General features: G+C 29.7%; 2 protein-coding genes and 1 long non-coding RNA gene across 3 annotated transcripts; 2 read left to right on the top strand and 1 right to left on the bottom strand.

The window, feature by feature from the left end:
* Nucleotides 1-3,066: 3,066 nt before the first annotated feature.
* Nucleotides 3,067-3,991, bottom strand: LOC129884473 (uncharacterized). Its single transcript, XR_008765954.1, has 2 exons — nucleotides 3,713-3,991; nucleotides 3,067-3,234 (listed from the first exon to the last, which is right to left on the bottom strand). It is a non-coding gene; the product is annotated as an uncharacterized LOC129884473 (long non-coding RNA).
* Nucleotides 3,992-12,223: 8,232 nt separating this feature from the next.
* On the top strand, nucleotides 12,224-18,494 carry LOC129885432 (chaperone protein dnaJ 10-like). The gene is made up of 10 exons (XM_055959702.1): nucleotides 12,224-12,493; nucleotides 13,024-13,159; nucleotides 14,038-14,097; nucleotides 14,433-14,515; nucleotides 14,843-15,005; nucleotides 15,083-15,212; nucleotides 16,408-16,566; nucleotides 16,689-16,858; nucleotides 17,270-17,350; nucleotides 17,921-18,494. Exons 2-10 carry the CDS (start codon nucleotides 13,073-13,075, stop codon nucleotides 18,005-18,007), a joined length of 1,020 nt encoding a protein of 339 aa, XP_055815677.1. The 5' UTR covers nucleotides 12,224-12,493; nucleotides 13,024-13,072; the 3' UTR covers nucleotides 18,008-18,494.
* Nucleotides 18,495-22,121: 3,627 nt separating this feature from the next.
* On the top strand, nucleotides 22,122-24,162 carry LOC129884472 (protein CASPARIAN STRIP INTEGRITY FACTOR 1-like). The gene is made up of 3 exons (XM_055958768.1): nucleotides 22,122-22,374; nucleotides 23,098-23,156; nucleotides 23,778-24,162. Exons 1-3 carry the CDS (start codon nucleotides 22,293-22,295, stop codon nucleotides 23,886-23,888), a joined length of 252 nt encoding a protein of 83 aa, XP_055814743.1. The 5' UTR covers nucleotides 22,122-22,292; the 3' UTR covers nucleotides 23,889-24,162.
* Nucleotides 24,163-24,204: the final 42 nt, after the last annotated feature.

The following is a 24,204-nucleotide window of genomic DNA, read 5'->3' as shown; positions in this document are numbered from 1 at the left end:
GAAAGCAATGATCGGTGGAAATTATTCACCTAACTTGTACATTTTACCCATATCTCTAAGTCTTCTTTCTTCTTAATTAGTTCTTTCCTTTCAAAAAAGAAATTAAAAAATTGATATGAGACATGACTAATGCTGTCATGTTATTAGTCACAAACTAAACGCTAATGGACATTATTAACTTAATCACTTTCAATAATGCTTAATTATTTTAATAATAAATCCCTGTTACATTAATCTAATCACGCGTGAAATGACAGGTTAATTATAAATTGCCTCCGCCAAACTCGAATTAACCTTTGGCAAAACAAAGCAACAAAAAGATGATTGATTTATAACAAGGCTCATTTGGGGGTTGTTTAATGGGGAACAAATTATTCAAAATTATAATTCGTGATTTAAATAATGTCGAGATTTAGTGAATATATTTTCATTGATATATGTTTGGTTCATTGAGCTAAATATAGAATATACAATATGGTATAATATCAAATATATATTTGGTTTAAACTGAATAAGTAGATCGAAAACTTTTTGGAGTGTTTATGACTTTATGTATGAAATTTGAAATAATTTGGTTTAGGATTCCATGTTTTGGGGGTGAATTGAAAATTATTTTTGGATTTTGGTGGTAGATTTTTGGATTTAATTTGATTTGGATTTTGACTAAATGGGTTGCTTAGTTGAAAAATTATTTTAAACATAGAATTTTTACTGAAATTGGGTAATTGAAGTCATTTTGGGAGATTTCATCCAAATCATGAGTATATGTGTTAACTTTGTAGACGGTAGGGCGTAGGAATAATTTGATTTTAACGATAAAAATAAAGTCAAGTAATAAATGAAAGTTGAGGGACATTTTCGATCTTTTCCACTTAATTTTTACAAGCTACTACTCTAAATTAAGTTTTAAATGATCTGGTGGTATAAAAATTCTTTTACATTAGGAATGTTAGAGCTAAACTCAAAGAAGACTCAGACTAGACAATATTTTTTTAATCATATTTAACCAACACCATTTTTTGGAAATTTTTCACAAGTTTAGCAATTAGAAAGGAGGAAATTAAAGTAAAGCACATTCCAAAAGCTAATGGAGTAGTAATATTTTAAATATGGAATTGACGTACAACTAAAAATTTCTTTAGAAATAAAGTATGAAGAAATTAAAGAGAATTAAAGAGCACCGTTCTTCCATCATCTCGAATATAGGCATCATAAAAATTAAAGATTTGAAATCCAATGGTTTCGTTTTTCCCCCTCTATTTGTTTGTTTAGAGAATAATAACAACTTTAATTTGTCCAAATATTCTTGTTCACAATAAAATAATTTCATAAAATTATATGAGCCACAAACAATACTTTGCTATCTTTTTATGATCAATATTTTTATTAGTGGCTATCCACTAAGCAAATCTTAGGTCTTTCATAGTAATTTTAATCTTCTTTTAGCATTAAAAAAAAGTAAGTGATAATATATGAACACAAAAAGAAATATTCTGTGATGCTTCAAACTATATGTTTGGCTATAATTGTTAATCTGCTATTCATGAAGACATATTTATAGACTCACAGTACAGGAAAATTGCACCAAAAGAGAGTACATATTTGCAAATTCTTTTCTTCATTTTTTTTGGTGTGTGTCGGGAGTGGGGGGGGGGGGGGGGGGAGGGGGGCGAATTAGCACTTTTAGTCCCTAAATATTGATAAATTCTTATCTTGGTCCTTTTGGTTTTTGGTTAAACATATTCAACTTCGATTAATGGATTGTGCACTTTTGATCCCTATGACTATGAATTATTGAGTGTTAAATGATTCAATTATCAATTCATTATGTTAAATTTGTAGTGTTACGACTCACACATATATATATTTGAGAGTATTATGATTCTAAAAATAGTCTAAATGTCACATATTTCCTAACTAAAGGGATTAAAAGCATCTATTTTAAGAGTTGATTCAAGATTACATGTGTTTAACTAAATATTACAAGGACTAAAAGTAAGATTTACTAATTATCGAGGGCTAAAATTGTCATTATCCACTTGTCTAGCCATAATGGAATAACTTGCTGGGGAAATGATATGTTGAAGACATAATTAATTAAATTAAAGGATGTTGTATCTAATAATTTAAATTGTTCTATAAAATGCTCACATAATTTTAACAACAAAAATGATCTTGCAAGTAGCACAAGATAATTCTAGTTTTTTCTGAAAATAAAATCTGTATAATATTACTTCAAATGAAGATAATCTTCTTTGAGTTTTAAAAACTCACCAAATCAGTATAAAACTAGACTCTAAATCATGTAAATCAAATGGTTTATTATAAATTTTAAACTCAAACACATAAACTTTAAATTCTGAATCTCGACGTCTATGTAATATGAGATACTTCTATAATATTTTACTTTTATTTATATTGACCGGTGGAAAATGGTGTTCTGAATAATGAAGTGGCATGAAGGTAATGACAGTTTTTTTTACTTTTTAAATTAGGCCTATGATTTTTTACAAAAGTAACAAATATGATGAAATCACATGTCATTTTTTTTTCTCGAGATTTGATAAAATATTGGCAAAGATTAATTATTTAAAACAAAATCAAATGAAAGTGTTTGTGATAGCATGTGGCCAGCCATACACTTGAAAGTCTTCACATGATAGGATCAATGCAGAAAAAGACGGCCTATTTGTTTAGTTTTTTTTAATATTAATTAGTGATAAATTAATACTGAGTGAGATAGAAATTAATTAATTAAGAGCCTGATAGAGGCATATATATAATCTATCATGATGTTCTGGAGGGAATATGAAGACTCTTGTGCCTCTAAAGAAGCCAAAACAAAGAGGTTCTCAGTGTAATTTATTAGAAGTATATGAGGAAATCCTAATTTCACAATTAATTAGTAGGTTAGGATTTTCATTAGGTGGATGAAGTAATATGCATAGTTCGTGTAAGCAATTTTTACATTGTCAAGTTATTTTTATCCGACAATTATATGAATATTCTTTGGATGACCTAAATCTAAATATTGTAAAAAAAATTTGTTCATACAAACCATGTATAAAATTTAAAATCTCAAGTAAATATATAAAAAAATCAAGAGAATTAGTACTATATATACATAAAATTTAATGTTAACCTGCTATATACTGACGTATTTTTTGGATAAAGGGGTTTAAATTAACATCTTCTTTGTGCTCGGCCGGTAGCTTCACCCTTGCTTCTAATCACCTGAAAGTGCAGCCAAAAGAGGATGATATATATAAATACAATATTTTTTTAGTTTAACTATGTAGTATTCGATATTACTAACCAAATTAATTCAAATTCGCCCAGATAAGATGTACTAAAGAAGAAAATATTCTTTATATGCAGAAGTCAGAATCAACACTTGAACTCGAGACTTGTAGTCATCTAAAAATGGATGTAAAGTAAAATCCACAATAGAATCAGTGTGAAGCAGTAAAAGCTCATTTTGGTCGATTTTTCTGAATATGTCTTAGACAGTACAATCACTCCTCTAGAGAAAAATACAAAATTTAGCAAATTAGGACGTGTAAAGCACCAAAATTTTTAGTAGAATGAATAATACATAGTCATAAAGGTTCCTATCTGATGATAATGAATAGTGACAAGACAAAATGGCCATTTTCCCCCAAATAAGAAGCCCATTTTCTTTGATATGCAGAAAGGATTAAAAGAATATTACCAGTATTTCCCAGCCTGCCATTTCTTGTACCAACAGAGGAATTAGGTGCTTCTCTTTCTTAACAGGGTCCCCTTCTACTTCTATACACTTGCCTTAATTTCCTTCATGGAGAAAAAGCCTACATAATAAAATATGGGCTCCACTATGGATTTTAGCCTTTTTTGGTCTGGAATATGGGATTTGAAGTTAAAAGTTTGGAAGCATAGTAGTTCAAGTAGTTAATGAGTGGAGGTGCACACTATCAATGCAATTTTGTAACTTGTTATGAAGAGTATCTATGTTCAGTGGTATAGACAAAAAAATTCATTTAAAGAAATTAATCATAAAATATATATATACATAATTTTTTTTGAACTTTTATATAAAAAGCGATTTTTCAGTGAAGAAAATTCAGATTTTACGCCCTCTTGTTCCATACTTACAATTGTAGGTGAATTTAACTTGATTGTAAAATCATAGATTGGCATGCTATAACTTGTGATTAAGAAAGAGGAAGGGTAAAAAAAAACACCTTTTACTTTATGACACATTTATGGTACCCTGTGTTATATACTTTGGGGTGATTTCATACCTTTGCAATTAGCAAATCATTGTTATTGTTCTCAAACTATAATGAAACCCAATCCTGGAGTATAATGTGGGGTAATTTTAAATCATATTCTAAAGTTAATAGGTAAATTTAGATATTTTTCTTGAAGTATATGATGACACATGGAATCCACCTAGTCCATATTGAAACTCAACCAAAGTTAAGAAACGATTTGCTAACTAAAATGATATAATTAAATATCCTCAACAGTCGTTTGCTGAGGGCAATTGGAGTTATATATACAAGTAGTCGTAATGTAGGAACTAGGTATGCAAGATTTTGTTATTCCATTTCATAATTCATATATATATATAGTTATACGAGACTGAAAATAAATAATCAAATACCATATCTGATGTGACATGATATTATTTATGTTAATATTAATTTAATACATGTCACTTCATAACTTGCAACCAAACGATCCTCCAAAGTCTAATATATTAAAGTAAACAAAGATATCTCGTAAATTAAAAGAGGTTAAATTTGGACAAAAATTTCCTTTTAAAAATAAACATGGCAGTGTTACGCATGCACAAAATTGACTTAAAATTCAAGATCCTCTTAGAAAAGGAAGAGTAAGAGAGATGTAATAAGACTTGTGAGAAGTTTCATGGCCATCCACTACCACTAGTACACAAAGTAGTAAAATTCAGCTCTCTAGCTAGGCTTTTTCTTGTTATCTACTAGACTGAAAAAGGCCAAGTATAATTAATGACTACTACTTGCCAAAACCGTATTTAGTTACACTATAATGTTCAATCTGGCTCAGAAAATCACTGTTTTTTTGGGCAATATATGGTCCCTCATCACATGCTTCAAAATTTTCACTTTATCACCTTTCTTCAACATCATTCTAGAGTTATCTCATTTTATCACCGCACACTCTATCCTCCTCAGACTTAATGGATTGAAATTTTATCGCATATGTTGTTGTTGTTAAAGAGTATAAGGCATGTCAAGACTATGGGCTATAAGTAGTGGCGGAGCCACCTTGTGGGTAGGGAGATCAGACAAACCTCATTCGGTAGAAAATTATACTATTTATACATGGTTAAAATAATTTTTTTTATATATATATAGTAGATGTCAAACCTCTTTCGACTAGTTCGTGCATCAACTTCTTCAGATTTTGAACCCCTTAGTCAAAATCTTGATCGGCTATAAAAGGCAAAACCATATGAATGTCAGCCCATCGAGCATTATTTGTTGTCTCACAATGAAGAGAAATTTACATAAATGTACTACATTAAAAAAATATTTACCATTTATAGCAATAATATATTTTTTTCACTGAACACTTATAATACAATTATAATACAATTTTAATACATATTAGCGAAAATAATTTATAAAACTCATCCTTGTGGTCGGGCCCTTCCCCGGACCCTGCGCATAGCGGGAGGTTAAGTGCACCGGGTTGCCCTTTTTTTTATATAATATAAGTTTTATTCATGGATAATATATTTATCATATACTTTAATACACATATAATACATTGCGTCAATTTTTTATCAAACAAATATAATATATTTTAAAACACCTATAATACATTTATATTGCATACATAATTCAGTTTTAATAAATGGCAGATATATCATAATATTGCTACATATTGCTATAAATAATAATGAATAAAAAATATCATAAAAATCAGTAATTATTTATTAAAAAATATTTTTTCTAGTAATTTTTCCTACGATAAAATTATCTGGGTTGTGTCGGAAAATGGGCTATTAAGGCCCAGATTAATGAAGATGCTATTTTTACGAGGACATCAGATATTATTTATTTTCTTTTAGAAATACTGATTTTTAGTAATTGAAATGCTGATGAAATATCGAAAAATTTAGTAACCACACATTATAATCTTTACCAAATTCCCTGTTCTCTTTTTATCTTTTCTTACATCACTATTTTGCAAAGCTATTTATTTTTCTGTCTAAAAAATCTTGGAAAAATTAGCTAATTAGGTAAATTTTACAACTTATTCATTGAAAATAACTACACTTTAAAAATATTAGTAAAAAGAATAATATTTTAGTCAAGTAGCAAATTAGTGGTATCCTAAATTCGTTTTTAAATTATCTGATTTTTATCCCACATTTTATGCACAATTTGATTTTTTTTTTTCCTCTTTCTTTCAATTATCTCATACTTTCTCTCTCTAAATTCAAATTAGCTGAAAGGTGAAATATTTTTTTCTCTCTATTTGCCCCCATTCCATGTAGAGATAAGATTCAATGTTTTCTCCCCACGTGTATTCATCTTTTTCTCTCTCTATTTTCAAAAAATTGTAGCCTTCTCTCTTTATTTTGTATTTATTCCTTTTATTTTCTCTTTAATTTGTATCCATTCCAAAGTAATGCTAATTAGAATTGTATTTTATATTAAAATTTATATTTTTAGGCAATTTTGTATGCATTTAATCCTTCATTCGGATAACTATAGAATTTAGTGTCTCTATTTTTTTGTATTCATACGAATACTCATATTTTTTCAAAGTAAATGGATACAATATTTTTTACCAAACCAATTAGGATTGTATTTTTTTTATTAAATGGTTGTATTACTTATCGAATTTGTTGTTTTTTCATGAAATTGTAGTCTTATCTCTTTAATTACGGATTTCAATTGTTACTTTTTAAAAAAATTGTATCATTTATTTACAATTGTATTCACTCTGATACATATGACTTTTGTATATCTATCCATTTTAAATTGGAAAATCATGCACATTTCATGAATCTTGTTCTTTTGTGTTTTTATTTACTCCAAGATTATTGTTATGTCGAAAAATGGACAAAGTGCAAAATTAATTTCATCTTTATAAGAAAAATCAATTTTAGTAAAAAAAGAGTCGCCACTTAATTTTTTAAAGAAATTAAGAAAACTTAATTTAAAAGACTCTAACAGATTTAACTCTTAAAAAATTAGAGAAAAAGGGTACGAGGTTCATATTACTATTTTAAGAAGGTTTTAGCACTTAAAATAGCCGCTAACATGCGGTTATCCAACGATTTGAAATTTATTTGACTAACTTTGAGAAATATTAATTTAAAAGAAAACGAAGACTTTGAAATTATTTTTTAGAAAAAAAATAAATAAAATAAATAACAAAATTGATAAAACATAAACATTTGATTATAATATACATGTATATATATATATATATATATATATATATATATATATATATATATATATATATATATATATATATAGAGAGAGAGAGAGAGAGAGAGAGAGAGAGAGATAAAGATAGTAAAAGTTTATCAATGACTAAGTAAATATAGAAAATTATTTTAAGTATAAATTAACATGAATTGTTTTATCTTTAGGAGAATCTAATTAGGTTAAAACAAATTAAAATTAATAGCTAAGAAAATCATGAACGACATAAATAAATTAATTATTACAAACCGAATCAATAAAATAATAAATAAAAATTAGTAATGAACATATAAAAATATGGCCCGACACTTAGTTTCTGTACGCCTGGACTAAGCTGTTGGGCCACCTGCGTTTTGGGCTTTTGGGTCAATTCTTATGTATATCACAACTGTATATATACTGTATATTAGTGCATACAACCAACAGTTTTCTTGTATATCAGATATACATAAAATTGCATATCAGTCAATTTTTCTCCAGCGCCTGTACAAATACTTAGTAAACATGTTAATAATAAATAATATGAATAGTAATAATAAAAATAAAAATAATAACAACAATAATAATAATAATACAAAAATAAAACTCGTCTTATGAACATGGGAGGCCTTGGAAAGCAACGGTAATTTCTTCATCGGCCAATTTCAACTTGTAATATATAATATATAATGTAAACTTAAATTAAAATTTCCGTCTTTAAAATTGAGAGGCCTCGAAACCCGACGGAGAGATTTTTTCATTGGCCAAAATAAAGTCTGTTACATAAGTAGTAGACATGTAATCAGCCCTCCAAATAATAAAAAAAAAAACTATTTAAAACTTATTTTAAAGAAGTGGGTACTAACTTTATTTAAAGTAGTAGGGTAACAACTTTATTTAAAGTAGTAGGGTAACAACTTTATTTAAAGTAGTGGTGAAATAAGTTTATTTAAAGTAGTAGGGTAATAACTTTATTTAAAGTTGTGGGGTAATAACTTTATTTCAAATTTAATAAAGGGAGACAAGATTAATTGTGATAAATGCCAAAATAATTACTACATGCTAGCAAATTTTGTAAAAAAAAATACTATAATTATTCCCTAACAGTCAAATATTTCAATCAACAAATTATGCCTGATTAGCAAAATATTAAACATTTCCCAAATCTAAATAAAGAAAATAAAATATCGGTTATCAATTAGCTAATCAAATAGATACCCAAATTAAAAGATATGCATTTAGACAATAGCAAATAATAACAATTTTACCGTAAAAAACTTAATTAAATACATGAATATAAACATGAACATAATTAAAATGTAATAACATGAATATGAACACGAAACCTTAATTAAATACAAGAATATAAACATGAACATAATTAAAATGTAAGAACATGAAACCTTAATTAAATACAAGAATATAAACATGAACATAATTGAAATGTAAGAACATAAATATGAACATGAACATAAACATAAACATGAACATGAACATGAACATGAACATGAACATGAAAATGAACATGAAAATGAACATGAACATGAACATGAACATGAACATTAACAACAACAACAACAAAAATAACATAAATATGCTTTGCAATCTTAATCAATTATGAATGAACAAAAAATCTTTGAATCTCGAGTTTATCAAATCATTTGGAACAAAAAATAAAGAACTAAAGTGATGTAGTAACATGTGAACAATATGAATCTTATAAGCAACAAAATAACAATAATGGTTAGAGTAATTGATCAGCCCAACATTTGTTATGAAAACGTAATCAGTAAAAGGAATCTAACATGAGAAAGATCTAAATCTTCTAAGCAAAAAAACTTATCAAGAACACCAAACACAAGATGTAATCAACCCAACATATACACAATAATAAAAAAACAAATGAACTTTTAGATCTAAAAGAACACAACATATATAGTAAAATAAAGTTAAACGAAACCATACCAAGACGGATTTATAAAAAATTCGTCTTAGACCTCTCGTCTTGTTAGTCTAGCGGCGGCTTGGTGGCTTTTCTTGCGTGGTTCGTCGGAGCTCTCGCCGGAGACGAGTGGAAGAGAAGTATTCGGTGGTGTGTAAGAGGAGAGAGATTGAGAGATGAGGGGAGAGAATGGTGAGGTTGGTAACCTTGTCTTGTTTTCTCTTTTTGAGAAGATGAACAGAGTGTAGAGAGAGAGAGAGATAATGAAGAAGAGAGTTTTGAGAGAGAGAGAGATAGTGAAGAAGAGAGTTTAGAGAGAGGGATAGTTGTTTGATAATGAAAAGAGAAAAGAAAAGATATTTTTTATTTATTTATTTTTATTTTTAGAAAAAACTAAAAATTTCAAAAATACAAACCATAATTAAACTAACCTAACTAAAATTTATTTAGTAAAAAATAAAATTTTTTGAGATAATTTTCGAATAATCACATAAATAGTAATCAAAGATATAGTTATATAGAAATATGTATGTTATACTAAAATTTATATAAAGATAAAAATAATTAAGAATAATATGAATATATATATATATATATATATATATATATATACACATATATTATTATTTTTTTTATTTTTATAAAAGCTAATTATTTTAAAATGTTCGAATTCAAAGAAACTCGATAGCTAATTTGCGTTATGGATGGTCAAAATTGGGTGTCAACAATTATGTCAAAAAGAGATTTCATATTTTCATAAACAATGTATGAAATATATACAATAATTGTTTCTGTCAGAATATTGTATCCGTTTTGAAATTCTATTTATTTTAATTTGTATGTTTTTTATATTTATATCACTTCAAATTTCACATATTTATCACATACCCCTTCTTCCTAATGATTTCTTTCAAAGAATTCAGCATCCTTAAAAAAACAGTTGCACATATAGGATATTTTGACAAATATTTGCTATCTTTCTTCAATAACACATACATACGTATACCCATCTCGTTGTGTATTTTCAAAGGTGCACTGCTATCTTCGATCTTATACTTCAGCTTCATGCCATTATATCTCGAATTAACACCAATTTGTTTAGCAATCTCCTCAACTAAATTTTGAAACGTTGCATACTCCTTAATCATAATAGTCTCTATCGTGTAATCAACATAGCAATTATATTCGTTCTATCCTTTTGAATGCATGATCAGAAAACTAATGCTCCACATATCTAATTGTATTCCAAAAATATATATTTCAATCAGACAAAAATTATATTTCAATAGCAAAGAAGCACATTGGATTCCAAAACCATTATTATACAAATATTCAAATCCATTCAACATCTTATTCGTATTCAAAATTCAGATCAACAAACAAAATAATTTATATACAAATATTTCAAACGTATCACAAAACAAAAATGTATCACAATCACTTTAAATAAGATTTTAAAAAATGTATCTAAAGCACATCGTATTTTGAAACAAAATGTTTTACTATCAATTTGTATTCCAAAATGATTAATATACAAATATTCAAAATGATTCAACATTTGATTTGTATCAATGATCCACACTACCCAACTGATTAGTATGCATATGTTAACTTGTTTTTACTATGACCAAAATTGATGGATAGTGAATTCAAGATATAAAAATGATATCATAAAAATACAATTATAAGATACACATCATAATATATCTACATTCCGTTTGTATTTCAAACAAAGTGTAACTGACTAAATAGGCGATTTGTATTCAATTTTTTTTTCACAATTCTGATTTCTAATAAACAACCACATGACGAAGCAAATTCTGTATCAAATAAGATTTGCACAATGCATACAATATTTGTTTTGTCTTCACCATCAACTGATTGAATTCAAAACAAAATTGAATTCATAATAACACATTCAAATAATTTTTATTTTTATTTTCAAAAGATTAAAACTTTGATTCATTTGCAGTAATCTTACTAAGGTCAATTACAGATCAAACATAAAAAACTATCATCTTTTACATTGACTGAAAACTCAAAAGATACCCAAATTCAAACACTAGTTGCTAGTAAACTTAGTGAGACCCTTAGTCCCTTCGGAAACAACATGCTTAGCCAATTCACCTGGCAAAACAAGTCTTGTAGCAGTCTGAATTTTCCTAAAAGTAATAGTAGGTTTCTTGTTGATTCAAACGAAATTTGGAGGTTCAAAACAAATAAAATTCCAAATAAAAATTGAATTCGAAATACTTGATTGAATTTAGCACAATTTTGATTTTTCAGTATAGATCTCCTTTCTTTAGCTACAATCTTGATCCATCGAATTGTATTATACAAGAGTTGAATCTCGTTAATAGAGGTTGAGAAAGATGATGTAAGCTCGTTAATGGAGAAAGAGAGAAAAGATAGAATTGAGTCGCATGATTTGCTCTTATAAAAAGAAATGTAACTTAAATGAATATTTTTAGGAAAACATTACCATAGTTGAAAGATTCTCTCCTACATTTTTCTCCAATTTGTTATTTATTAGTTGTATTCTTGTAATTTTATTTTAAAAAGTATAAAATCAGGCAAAATAGCAACTTAAAATATTGTCATTTTCAATAAATATTGAAATGTAGCTAGATAGTTCTGTTAAATATTAAAATATTATTGTTTTGAAAATTTCCTCAAAAATTTTTAAATTAAGAAAAAGTGTAAAACTCAAATAGACCAATTTGAGTGGGCTGTTACAGGCCCAACTCCTCCGCAAGCGGGTTGTCGGTCTCAGTCGGGCAAAGGCTTCCGCCCGAAGAATAAATATTTGATTTTTTTTAAAATTTATTTTATGAATCAAATAATTTATTTTATCCTAAGCTGTAAAAAATCTACGAATCATCATAGGAAATTACTTGTTGTTATTAGCAGAATCCGCGGTTTAAGGTTTCTTAATGTGTCTGAGCATCGGCGATTGGTTTACGCGTTTAACAAACTTACAGCCACCCGTCTAAATATTTGAAGATCATCAAGATTTATACATTCATACCAACACCCAATTTTCAAATTTCTGCAAAATCACTCCCAAGTTTGACCCTTTTATCAAATCGGCAACACAGTGAGTTTCTTGATACATAATTAATCTTGTTTTTTTTTTTTCCTTTTGATCATTAAATGTTCCATCTGGTATTTTCATAATTCAAGATTTCTTTTTCTTTTCTTTTTGTTGTTGTTTCTTTTGATTTAAGCAACTTTCGATTCCCCATAAGATTCTGGTTTTTGGATTTTAACGGCACATTTCATGTTCTGTTTTACTAAGTGGTTTTGTTTAATAAATAAAGGAAGATTTTTGAATCTTGTGATCATAAATTAAACTTGTGTGTAGTTCTGTAAATCTTGTGGTCTTGGACTTTCCACATAGAATGTTGAAATTGCAAAACTTGCTAATTACAGAAAGGGACATTTATTTCGTGACAGACCAGAAAAGAAAGTAAGACACTTGAATTAGAATGGAGGGAATATGGTCTTTGTAATGTTTTGGGCTTAAATATTCAGTGTTTGGTTGTTCAATTTTTTTGACTTTGTGACCGAACTTTTATATCTGTATTCGATTTGAGAGTGAATTGTTGTTTGCTTTTCTGCTCTCAGTTGAGTGATTGCAGGTTTTAGTCTATTGGAAGTTTGCTTTGGATTAGTTATGGTGAAGCATACAGAGTACTATGACATATTGGGGATTGGTGTGACCGCGACTCCTGCTGAAATTAAGAAAGCTTACTATTTTAAGGTGATATATAGCTTTAGCTTATTGTTTTCTTTATCGGGAAACTTTCAATTTTTAGAATGCACTTGTATCGTTTGTTGAATTTACTACTTGACTGCCCTTTTTGATGTGACAAACATGCGCAATTCCCTGAAATTAAATTTACTTCCTTCCTTTTTCAACTTAGTTTTGTTTTCGTTTTCTATTCCCTACTCGGATGTGCATTTCTCTTAGTCATGTTTAAGTTTACTTTAGATCCAATGTCTGCTAGGAGACTTTTAGACTAGTTAGAGATTTATGTGCTAGTAGAAAATAAAAAGTGCTTCTAGTGGTACAGAAATTAAATTGAGGCTTAAATGAAGCTACATGGCCATGAATTCATATAGCTGATCCCACTTGCTTGGAATTGAGGTGCAATTGTTGTTTTATGTGCATTTGTTTGGTCTGTTTTTCACAATCTCCGGCCATCTAAACAAGGTTGGATTCCTGTTATCAGCATGGATGCAATTCATAAAGCCACACTCCTTAGTGTCTTCCATTTTTATCCCCAATGTTGCAACTACATGCCGAAAGACTAAAGGATCATTTTCTTGATAATCTGGGCTAGTTAACACCAAGTAAGTTTGTGTTGCAACTAACACGTTGTACCTTTAATATATCAATGGCTAGTTTGGAAATACAACTATTTGTTAGGGGGTTCTCCACACTTCTTGTATGTGATGCATATATGTCAGGGGGGCTCCCAGAGTTAGCCTAGAGCTACTTTTTTTTGTAGTTTACACTTGCAAGGAACCTTAAGATTTTTCTTTTGGACAGTAAGCTTTGCTTGATATTTATCTGCACAAAGATATCTCTAGATTCAACTCAATTTTTTTCTTGCACTAATACATAATTCTATTTAGGCAAGGACTACACATCCAGACAAGAACCCCGGGGACCCACAAGCTGCTCGTAATTTCCAGGTACAAGATCTTTTTGTTTTACTTGTCAACTAGGTACCATTAGACACTTGAATTGCCATACTTTAAATTCCGTGAAAGCAGCAACGTTGTAGATATCTCAATCTATAAAAGCTCCTATTTGGGTTCATGTGGTCATCAGGCTGTTTGTCAATTTGTCATAGTTGAAAACAGAGCACTGTGCTCGAACATGTTCCAAGCATCCCATGAGTCAAAATGCCTAACAATATAATGGGATGGAGGGCATGCTTGTATGAGTGGACGGTGTCACAAAAACTTCTTTACGATTTCCTTTGCCTCAGTCTCATTGTTCGTCTGCTTATTGTTCTCTTTTGAAGGTCCTTGGGGAAGCTTATCAGGTGCTGAGTGATCCCGAGAAACGTGAACTTTATGACAAATATGGTAAAGAAGATATGGCGAAGTAAGTGTGCAATAGGAAAAGCTGCATTCATTTATTTTATCCCCTTCTTATTTAAAGCTACATTCATTTGTTCTTGGCCCTTTTGTTAATTTTCAAACTATTTTTGTCATACTTCATACTTATTCAGTTGGTCTTTTCTGCAAAAATTAGCAAGAGTTTCCTAGTCAACTTGTCCCAGCAGTAAGAAAACTGAAAATCCTTCTGATGATCTTGTGGAGTAAATGTTAAGAAGATGATCAGTAAAATAATGACTCATTTACTCTCCTATTCAAAGAATTCAGGCTGAGAAAATTATTTTATGTGCTTACTTTGTCTCTCCTTTGTCAGGGATTTGATGCACCCTGCAACTGTATTTGGGATGCTGTTTGGGAGCGATGTATTTGTTGATTATGTTGGGGAACTTAGATTGGCTTCCATGCAAGCTGTCGAAGATGAGGAGGACGAAGTTGTTCCTGAGCTTCGTAGGCAGAACATTCAGGATAAATTGAAGGTATTCTTGTTTCACAGGGTTTTCATAAAAGTTCAATTGTTCATGCGATAGACTGAGGCAATCTCTTTCAACTACAGAAATTGCAAAAGGAAAGGGTAGAGAAGCTGACGACAATTTTAAAAGAACATCTTCAGCCATATGTAGAAGGCCGAAAGGATGAGTTTTTACAATGGGCACAATCAGAAGCGCAACATCTTGCTCAAGCTGGTGAGATTGTTTCACCTGCTTGTCCTTTATTTATTTCTTTAAAAAGTTAAATCAATTAATGCACGCCCTATTCTGAACTAGTTGGCCTCATAAAGCATCCACTATATGCATGCTGCTCTTTTCAGGCCTGTTTAATTCCAATACATAATAATTTTTCATTCAAGACAATTGGGATACCTCTAAAGGAAGAAGTTCTCTACTTATCAAAAAATAAAAATAAAAAGAAGGTAGAAATTCTCTAAATCTGATACTAATTCTTGCATCAACATAAAAATTTCTAATCAATCTAAAAGCTCCTGGCAAACAACGGACCTAATGTAAGAGTAATGATAGCGTAGCCTTAATCCAAACTAACTGGTGTGGTCTTTGTGGATCCTTTACGTCCTTGTGTTCTGCTTTTAGCTTCACATGAATTTTGAGAGAAGGTAGATCTTTTTAGGCGACTTCATTCCATGTGTTTTAGGTCTACCTCATCCCTGTTTTAACACCTTCAATCATCATAGTTGTTATGGAGTTCATATGTTTTTCATCAGCTTACAGCAGTTTGAGTGGCTATCCAATTTGTGAATAAAAAAATATTTGTACTTGGGATCCCACAACTCTCTGACAAAATTATAAGATTTCTTCCTTGATGCTTCCAAAATTCTCTACAACCTTGCCATTAAACCATAAGTCTTGTTAGTTGAGTTGGATCTCCTATTAGATTTTTCCATTTTCTAGAACCACGTTCTCTTTTTTCGTCTTGTGACAACGCTGAGAAAAGCAATCTGTATCTTTCTTCTCTGATTATTGTCGGGTTTTCAAAGTCTTCTCTTCTGACTTTGCCCGAAGGCTATTTAGGAAGGCTGTTGGTGCTGCCTTCTTGTCTCGTGGCAGCTTTTCATTAAATTGCTTGCACTGTTTTTCCAATACTTTTGATAAGCTGCTTCGGAAAAAATTAAGAGACCAGGAGATTTGTCTGCTTTGAGCCTTGAAGACTATTCTTCCTTTTAGTCTTTGGGATGCGACTTTTTATTTTGCAGTGCAAAATCAGATGGTAGAGGCGATAAAGGTTTGTGGATGGAAGATCAGTTATTAATGTTTGTGTTATTGAACTACTACAGATAATTATTATCATATTATATGATGTGTCCATCAGTTATTAAGAACCTTCATTTTTTGAAATGATATTTTCTCTGTGTGGTCATATTTTCAGCTTTTGGTGAGGCTATGCTGCATACTGTTGGTTATATCTACACAAGACAAGCAGCCAAAGAAATTGGGAAAACTAAAAGATTCATGAAGGTGCCGTTTTTGGCAGAATGGGTAAGGGACAAAGGGCACCTAATAAAATCACAAGCAATGGCGGCCTCAGGTAATGGGAATTGAACGGGCTTTACCCTTTTTCAACTTGTCATAGATAACATTTAGCAGTACAATTCCTCCTTTTTTTCTGATAAATACATTTAGCAGTAACATGATTTCTGTCTTTTTTAGGGGCTGTGTCTTTACTTCAAATACAAGAAGAACAGAAGAAGTACCATGAGGAGAACAAAGTAGAGGACGCAATCAAAACAATGGAAGAAAAGAAAGATATCATGATTAAATCACTTTGGAAAATTAACGTCTTGGATATTGAGTTAACTTTATTGAGTGTTTGCCAAGCGGTAAGCACTGTCAATTCTTCTTTACCCAATTCTGATGGATCCTATTGTTGCTCGAATTGCGGTAGGGTACTTATTTATGCCTTGCTACAGTCTACAGATGCTCCTCTTTATGAAATTTATGGTTCAATCAAGTATATTAACTTGAAATTGGATGGAATGAATCTACACAAAAGATTAAACGGCAAATTAATCTCTTAAGAAAAATTTCGCAAGTAACATTCCATTATTGCAGTGTGTCTGCATGGTCTGAGCATTTCACTTTGCTTTATTAATCTGAACGCAACCAGCCTTTTCTATTTTATTTTATATTATCTTTGTGACTTTCTATAGTGTGCAATTTTCACATATTTATGAAATGAGGAGCCTCTACATGTTTATCAAGTTCACTTATTTTGCTCTTTTTTTGCCTAGGTCCTTAAAGAGCCCAATGTTCCCAAGGATACTCTCAGGCTACGTGCTAGGGCCATGAAAAAGCTGGGGACAATTTTTCAGGTGAGTGTAGATCGATGGTCGTTTCTTTCAGCATTGCTGCAAAGACAAAGATTGCTTTAGACTTTCTATGAATAACTTATATGCTTTCGTCCCTGAAAAAATCATTCGAAATTGTTTATAAGATGATCATAATTGTAGTTTCCTGGTGACGGTTTTGGAGATCTTGATGTATGGCCAATGATGACATAGATATAACTGAAAATCAATAATCATTTGGGTGATAAAATATAGGAATACTCACTCCATTTCAATATGTTTGTCTGGTTTTGACTTGACTTGGAGTTTGGGAAAGTAAAGAAATTTTTGGAATCTTGTTGTCTTTAACTAATGATTCGTGGAATGTACCAAAATGTCTCAAATAGAATTAAAAAGTTGTCAAAAAAGAAATAGACATTCTTTTTGAAACTGCCTAAAAAGAAAATTGAGACGGAAGGAGTAGTTTAAAAAGGGAACGGAAGCTTTTAGCATATGTTTCCCTTCTTCGGCAAAATGAGCAATTTTTTTTTCTTTTTCCTATGAATTTTAAGGTTCATCACGGTATGTAAATACTCTTCCTTTTTGTTCTCACAGGGTGCGAAGCCAATGTACAGAAGAGAGAGCAGTTTGCGCAGTGAAAACACAGACATGGTAGATAGTAGTGGTCCATCGTCTAAATGAGAACTAATATTTCATCGCTGTATCTGTGCTCGGGTTTTGTTCAATGTTGTGCGCCTCTGTTATTACATTTTGGTATCTCTCTGTTCTTCAGAAACAGTTTGATCCTTCTATGGCCAAAATCTCAATTTTTAGAAAACCTTCAACATATTTCTTGTGAAAACATATATTTATGTGTGTAAACGGTACCTCCTTATTCTTCATGATGTTGACCACATTTCTGATTTGTATTTACATTTCAGTGTACTAATTTGGTATAGGAATAGGGGAGCGTGATGAGATAGATCGATATCCAATCGTACAACAGCTGGTTGCTAGTTGCTCGATCTTAGTCTTGAACTAATCTTGCTTTTCTTCTTGAGTGCATTCTTTTGACTTTCTTGTTGTACACTTCAGTTTTTCTTTCTTTTTTTATATTAAATTGTTCAAAGTTTGCCACTTTCTGTTGGATATTATTTATTTTTAAAAATAATAATATATATTTAGATGAGATGCTGATAGTTGCATTAGTTTAGTTTGTTTACTACTATTTTTTGTTTTATTATACGATACGTGGGATCCAAAGGAGGAGCTTGAAAAACTGGGAACGTTAGTCAAAAAGCAAAAGAAGGAAATAACAAATGAGACTTGGTCATCTACATACTTCCTTTGTTTCAAATTATCGGTATACTTTTAAAAAATAGTAATCTCAAATTATGTCTGTTAATGACAAAATTAACTTTAAAAAAATATTTCATTTCATCCTTGTAGTTATTGTACTGGAAGACTATAAATATCTGAATTATTGGGTGATGTTATAATCCTTCAAACATTAATGAAGGATAAAATAGTTAAAACCCTTTTCTAACTAACGTTTCTTAACAACAGACGTGCAAAATATATTTGATTCAAAAACTTTTGATTTTGCAATAAAAGTACTAAGAACTATTTTAATCCCCTTCAACTTTTGTAGTTGGCTAAAAAGCATAATCTTTTTGTTCAATCCGTTGATTGTTGCCAAAAGTCAAAATTTGCCCATTGTTATTTAGAATAGAGATATTTGAAAGTGAGGGTAAGAGAGTTTGAATGATACAAATGGATGTAGTGTTAGGAGAGAGCAAAATTGAATTTTTTTCTCATTTCTTCAAATATTAGTGGAAAGACTTATCTAATTGCATGCGATAATGAAAGGTACAAGCCTACAAGATATTTCATGAAATTAGTCAATGTGTGCATAAGTTGGTCCAGATAACCACAATTATAATTTTTTAAAATATTTTGAGAATAATGTAGTCAATATTTACCTTTAGTACTAAATCACTTAACACTTGCTTGTTTTATATCCAATAGGACTAGTAAAAATATCATGTCGATGACAAATATTGGATTGCAAAAAATTAATTTAGAGATCCTATGCATGGTTAGCAATTTGTGAATTGGCTATTGACTATGAAATAACTCACTTTTTCTTGTTGAATATTATTGTCCCGTACTTTTAATTAAATGAAATATTATATAACCAGGATTTTCAATTTAAATTACGTATAAAAATGTCAAGATTTCATTTTAAAATTACAGGGACAATAACGTTCACTGGAAAAAATGGGATACTTTATCTAGTACGATTAATTTATCTAGAATTATTATTATGTACAATAGACAGTTGACAAGTTGCTAATAAACATACAGGTAGGGGTAGCAAATAACTTTATTTGTCCCTTTAAATGAATAAATTAAATTGAAAGAATTCATTATCTACCAATGATAAGCTCAATTAGCTTCACTTTATCCTCCACCATTAATGTCCTTTCAATATGGCATTTGGTAGGTTCCCTTTGTCGTATCGGATAATTGAAAGCACTAATCCCCAAAAAGCTATTTTATGCTTACCTAATTTATATGCGAAAGGCTGCTTCCATGTAGTATAATTTAGCAGATCAATAAAATGAGAGAAAATTATAAGTGAACAAAATTTATTTTGTCGAAGAGGATACGTTTTTTCGAATTTTCACCCCCCTCTAAAAAAATATATATATAATATTTTCTATTTCTTTTCACTCATAGAGAAATTCAATTGTCAAAATCAATAAAGATTATCATAAATCAAGATCCAAATGGATTCATCTCCTACGTTTTGATAAACAGTTATCAAGCTCGTATGCTAATTGAAGATAGTAGATATTAAGTAGAATTATTAATATATTCATCCAAGTTGATGAATAAAATCTATAATTTGAGATATAAATTATACATAAAAATCTAATTTGACATGATATTAAAGTCAAATCGATCCAATGTGGGCCCCTATGATCCTGAACAGTTGCGGGATGTGGTGAACCGAATAATTGGATAATTATTGAAATCCTGAATAAAAAGGATGTTCAAATCTAGACATGAGAGAAAGTGCCGAATGGAATGAATCCCCGTTGGTGAGAAATGATATTTTTTATTTTTGTTATATTTGGTACGCAATATATCTAATAAAAAATGAGAAAAATATATATATAAATTTAGAGTGGAGGGTTAGATGGGAGAATATAATTTTATTTTTTTAAAAAAATTAAACTAATAGCATTTTTTAGGAAGGAATGGGGGAAGGGGTGAAGTATAATTTTATTTTTAATATTTAAAAAAAGAAATTTTAAAAATTTTAAAAAATGAAAGGACGGGGATTGTGGGGGGGGGGGGGGGGAGGTGGTGGATGAGCAAAATATATTAAATTTTATTTTTTTAAAAAAATAATTTCTTTTTGTTTGAGGATAGAAATACTTTAGTCTTTAACTTTTAATTAATATTAATAGTTTATTTAATTTTTGTTAAGGTGAAATATTTTATCTACGTGGCAAGATTTTTCAAAAAATGGAGAAAGTGTATGTATTACACACTCAATTGAGGTATGTTTCTCAAACTAATAAGTGATAGTTTAGTTATGAAACTCACCTTTCAAATCGTTTAGATATGAAACTTAAAAAAAAGGATAATATAGGTGTTTTTTTGACATATATCTCTAATAAATATTACCAATAAAAATATTATGTGAAAGCTCCACTTACGTGTCAAAAACACGTCCTATAAAGACCCTACTGTTCATCGAGCAATGTTTTTATTGAGATTTGTGGTTACTACTACAAATATTAGTTCAAGTTGTTTTCTTTTGCTTTTCCTCGTACTTGTTCAAATCTACAGATAACTAATAGCTAGACCTAGAAAAAACAAATCAACGCATTCTATCATTTTACAAGTACACAGATCATTGTTCTCATTATTGTCATTGGAGTAACTGAATAATACTATCTCTCTTTTTTCTTTTGATAAATATAGGGATTAAATATGGATAACTTACCGATATATATCATAAGGTCAACTAATTTATTAACATGACCGAAGTATACATAAATAGTATATATGTTAAGGATAGATATGTATATTATATATATGTTTAGTATAAAGTATATACTGGTTATACACTTTATATATTTTTTATTAATTAGATGGCAGGATGGTTCAAACTCGTATCCCATTAATTATTTTGAGAAGTATATATACTGAGTAGCTTCCTTAATCTCGATGATTTTTTTAATCTTTATATTATGATTATTCAAGACATATACCGTTATATATAGTGAAATTAGTATATACGTTCTCTTAGGCGTACACGAGTTTACACAAGTATTGTAGGCCTATTATCACAATTGGACTTGCAACTAGGTTTGAGTCTTGAAATCATGTGGTATTTTAAAGACTTAACTTTCTGTCCTAAATATTTTTTTTAGTTTCAAGTGATGTGATCTCTACTAAAAAAAATTAATGTTCTGTGATTGACAAATCAAAATTTGATTCATGAGGAAAGATTTTTGGAGATGTTATGCAATGAGAAGTTGAATTAACACTAAAAACAAAGTGGGATACAGTGAAACTTGTATTAAGGGTCCATGCTCCCTGTTATGGATTTAATTAAACGATAAATATTAAATAACTAATTCCACTAACTCTTTAGACTAATAGTGCCCCAACAAAAGAAAAGTGGTGCCACTCACCTTTATGATCATTTTACAAATTTAATACCAAAAGCAAATAAGTATGATTCAATTCTTTAGAATAAAATATTTGTCTTCAATTTCTATCCAAAAGCATGCTAATGTGCTTTAAGAGCAAAATAGTACTATATATTAAAATGTTCTATGGTGCAACATAGAGAAAGTAAGGCATCATTGCTTCTATACTTCTTTTCATAGAAAAAAGAAAAGAGTGCCAGAGAAAAAGAGAGAATTGCAGAATAATTAATAAAATTTTCTGATCACAAGAGATAATGGGGGGTCTCATGCTAATCAAGAAAATTGGTCTCTTCTTCCTTCTCATATCTGCTTCCCTTTTTTCAACTTCATTTGCAGGTACATTTATTTGAGGAACTTAACTATAATGACTGATATATATGTACATAATGATCCATTATTTCATATGTTGATTAGTTAGAATTAACAAGACATATATACTAAGTACAATTAGAACCTAACAAAGTCATGAACTCTTTTACCCTCTTTTCAATTAATCTTAGGTGTATGTAAGTACACCTAAGATTTGTTTGATGGTAGTGTACGTAGAGCACCGTATCTGTCGTAGTATTAGCTTGTAGTTTTTGGCTATTTATATCTGATACCACCATATGTTATTTATTATGTTTAGACTTTAGATGATCGCACCTTGTTGTTTGTTGATGTTATGATTTCTTGTATATATATATATTGTTCCACACTGTCTTGTTATTAGTTATCATATTTCTCTTCAATATCAGTTTTTCATTTAATTACTACTTTGATTTATTTTTTTTGGAGCCGAGGGTCTTTTGGAAATAGCTTTTTAGCTCCTAAAGATAGTAATAACGTACGTATTCTTGCATTTTCTTTTAATCTTCTTTTTAAAATTTCTGGCTCCTTCATTGAATACTGTACGTGTAAAGCATAATTACTTATAGAATACTTGTTACAGTATAGGTCTAATTAGGTTTAATTTATACTTCGTTTGTTTCAAGCTATAGTATTTAATTTGTTCGAGTTTCAACAAAAATAAAACTAGGGCAAATTAAAGTAAAACTATGTGGCACAACTTTGATGCAGGTCGACAGTCGAGTTTTTTGAGCAACTTGGATCAGGAAGAGCTGATTGCAACTCATGAGGTTTGTATTTAATTAGTCAGCATTTAATTAATAATTTCTTGTTAAATTGTATGTAAGTAAAATTACTTTCAGTTTCTTGAGTAATCGTGATTACTCAAGTGCTATATAGTACTAATTTTCTTTTGACCAAAGAGTTTTGACATATATATTATGATTCGCTCTTTGGTCTTCTTGATCAGGGTTCTCTATGTTTTCCCTTCATGAAGCTGGAGAAATTTTATTTTGCATACCTAGAAGAGTTAATGATCAAAAATACACTTAAAGTATCCTGGTTTTTTGAGTTTTGTATTTAAACTATATGATCAGGTCTGCGAGTTTCCTATCTGAATTATTACCAACTACTTATTAAAACACACATGAATAACTATCAGTTGTTCCTTTTTCCTACTTGAAATTTCACCATTCAGATTAGTTGACGTTTTGATAAATAATTGATTTAAGAAAGTCGCACACCTGATAGTTCATGTATAAAACTCAAAAAATCGGAAAATTTAAGTTTATTTTTGACTCTTAACTCTACTTCAAGCTTCTTCTTTTTAAATTTTAATTTTAATTTTAATTTTTCTCCTTCAAAATTTTCAAGTTAAGCATGTTAATTAATTACAAGTTGTATGTAAACAGGAGGAGCAATTAAGGCATGAAAGGGTTCTTAAAATGAACACAAAGGATTATGGGAGATATGATCCAACACCTGCTCTATCCAAGCCTCCTTTCAAACTCATACCAAATTAATCATGATGTGATATTATAATTGGGGTTTGTGGAAACCCTAACTAGTTTGAGAGTTGAATATTGAGTTACTCTAGTACTACATATATATATATGTGTTACGTTACTACTATATATGTTTGCAGTTATATATAGTATTGTAAGATCGATATACAAATCCTTGTAAACTTTGCTTATATCTTTGCATGAGTACTGGATGTAGTTTTCTTCGTTTCTGTAATATATACTTAATTATCCGTGTAATTATTATATAAGAAAATAAATGAATAATGTATCATCTTGTCTTGTATAATATCAGATAACAGTTAATCTATATATG

Source organism: Solanum dulcamara, chromosome 4 (genome assembly GCF_947179165.1).
Source record: "Solanum dulcamara chromosome 4, daSolDulc1.2, whole genome shotgun sequence".
NCBI classification, from domain to species: Eukaryota; Viridiplantae; Streptophyta; class Magnoliopsida; order Solanales; family Solanaceae; genus Solanum; species Solanum dulcamara.
Note: the sequence above shows the minus strand (reverse complement) of the source record. Positions and strands in the feature narration are given on the sequence as shown.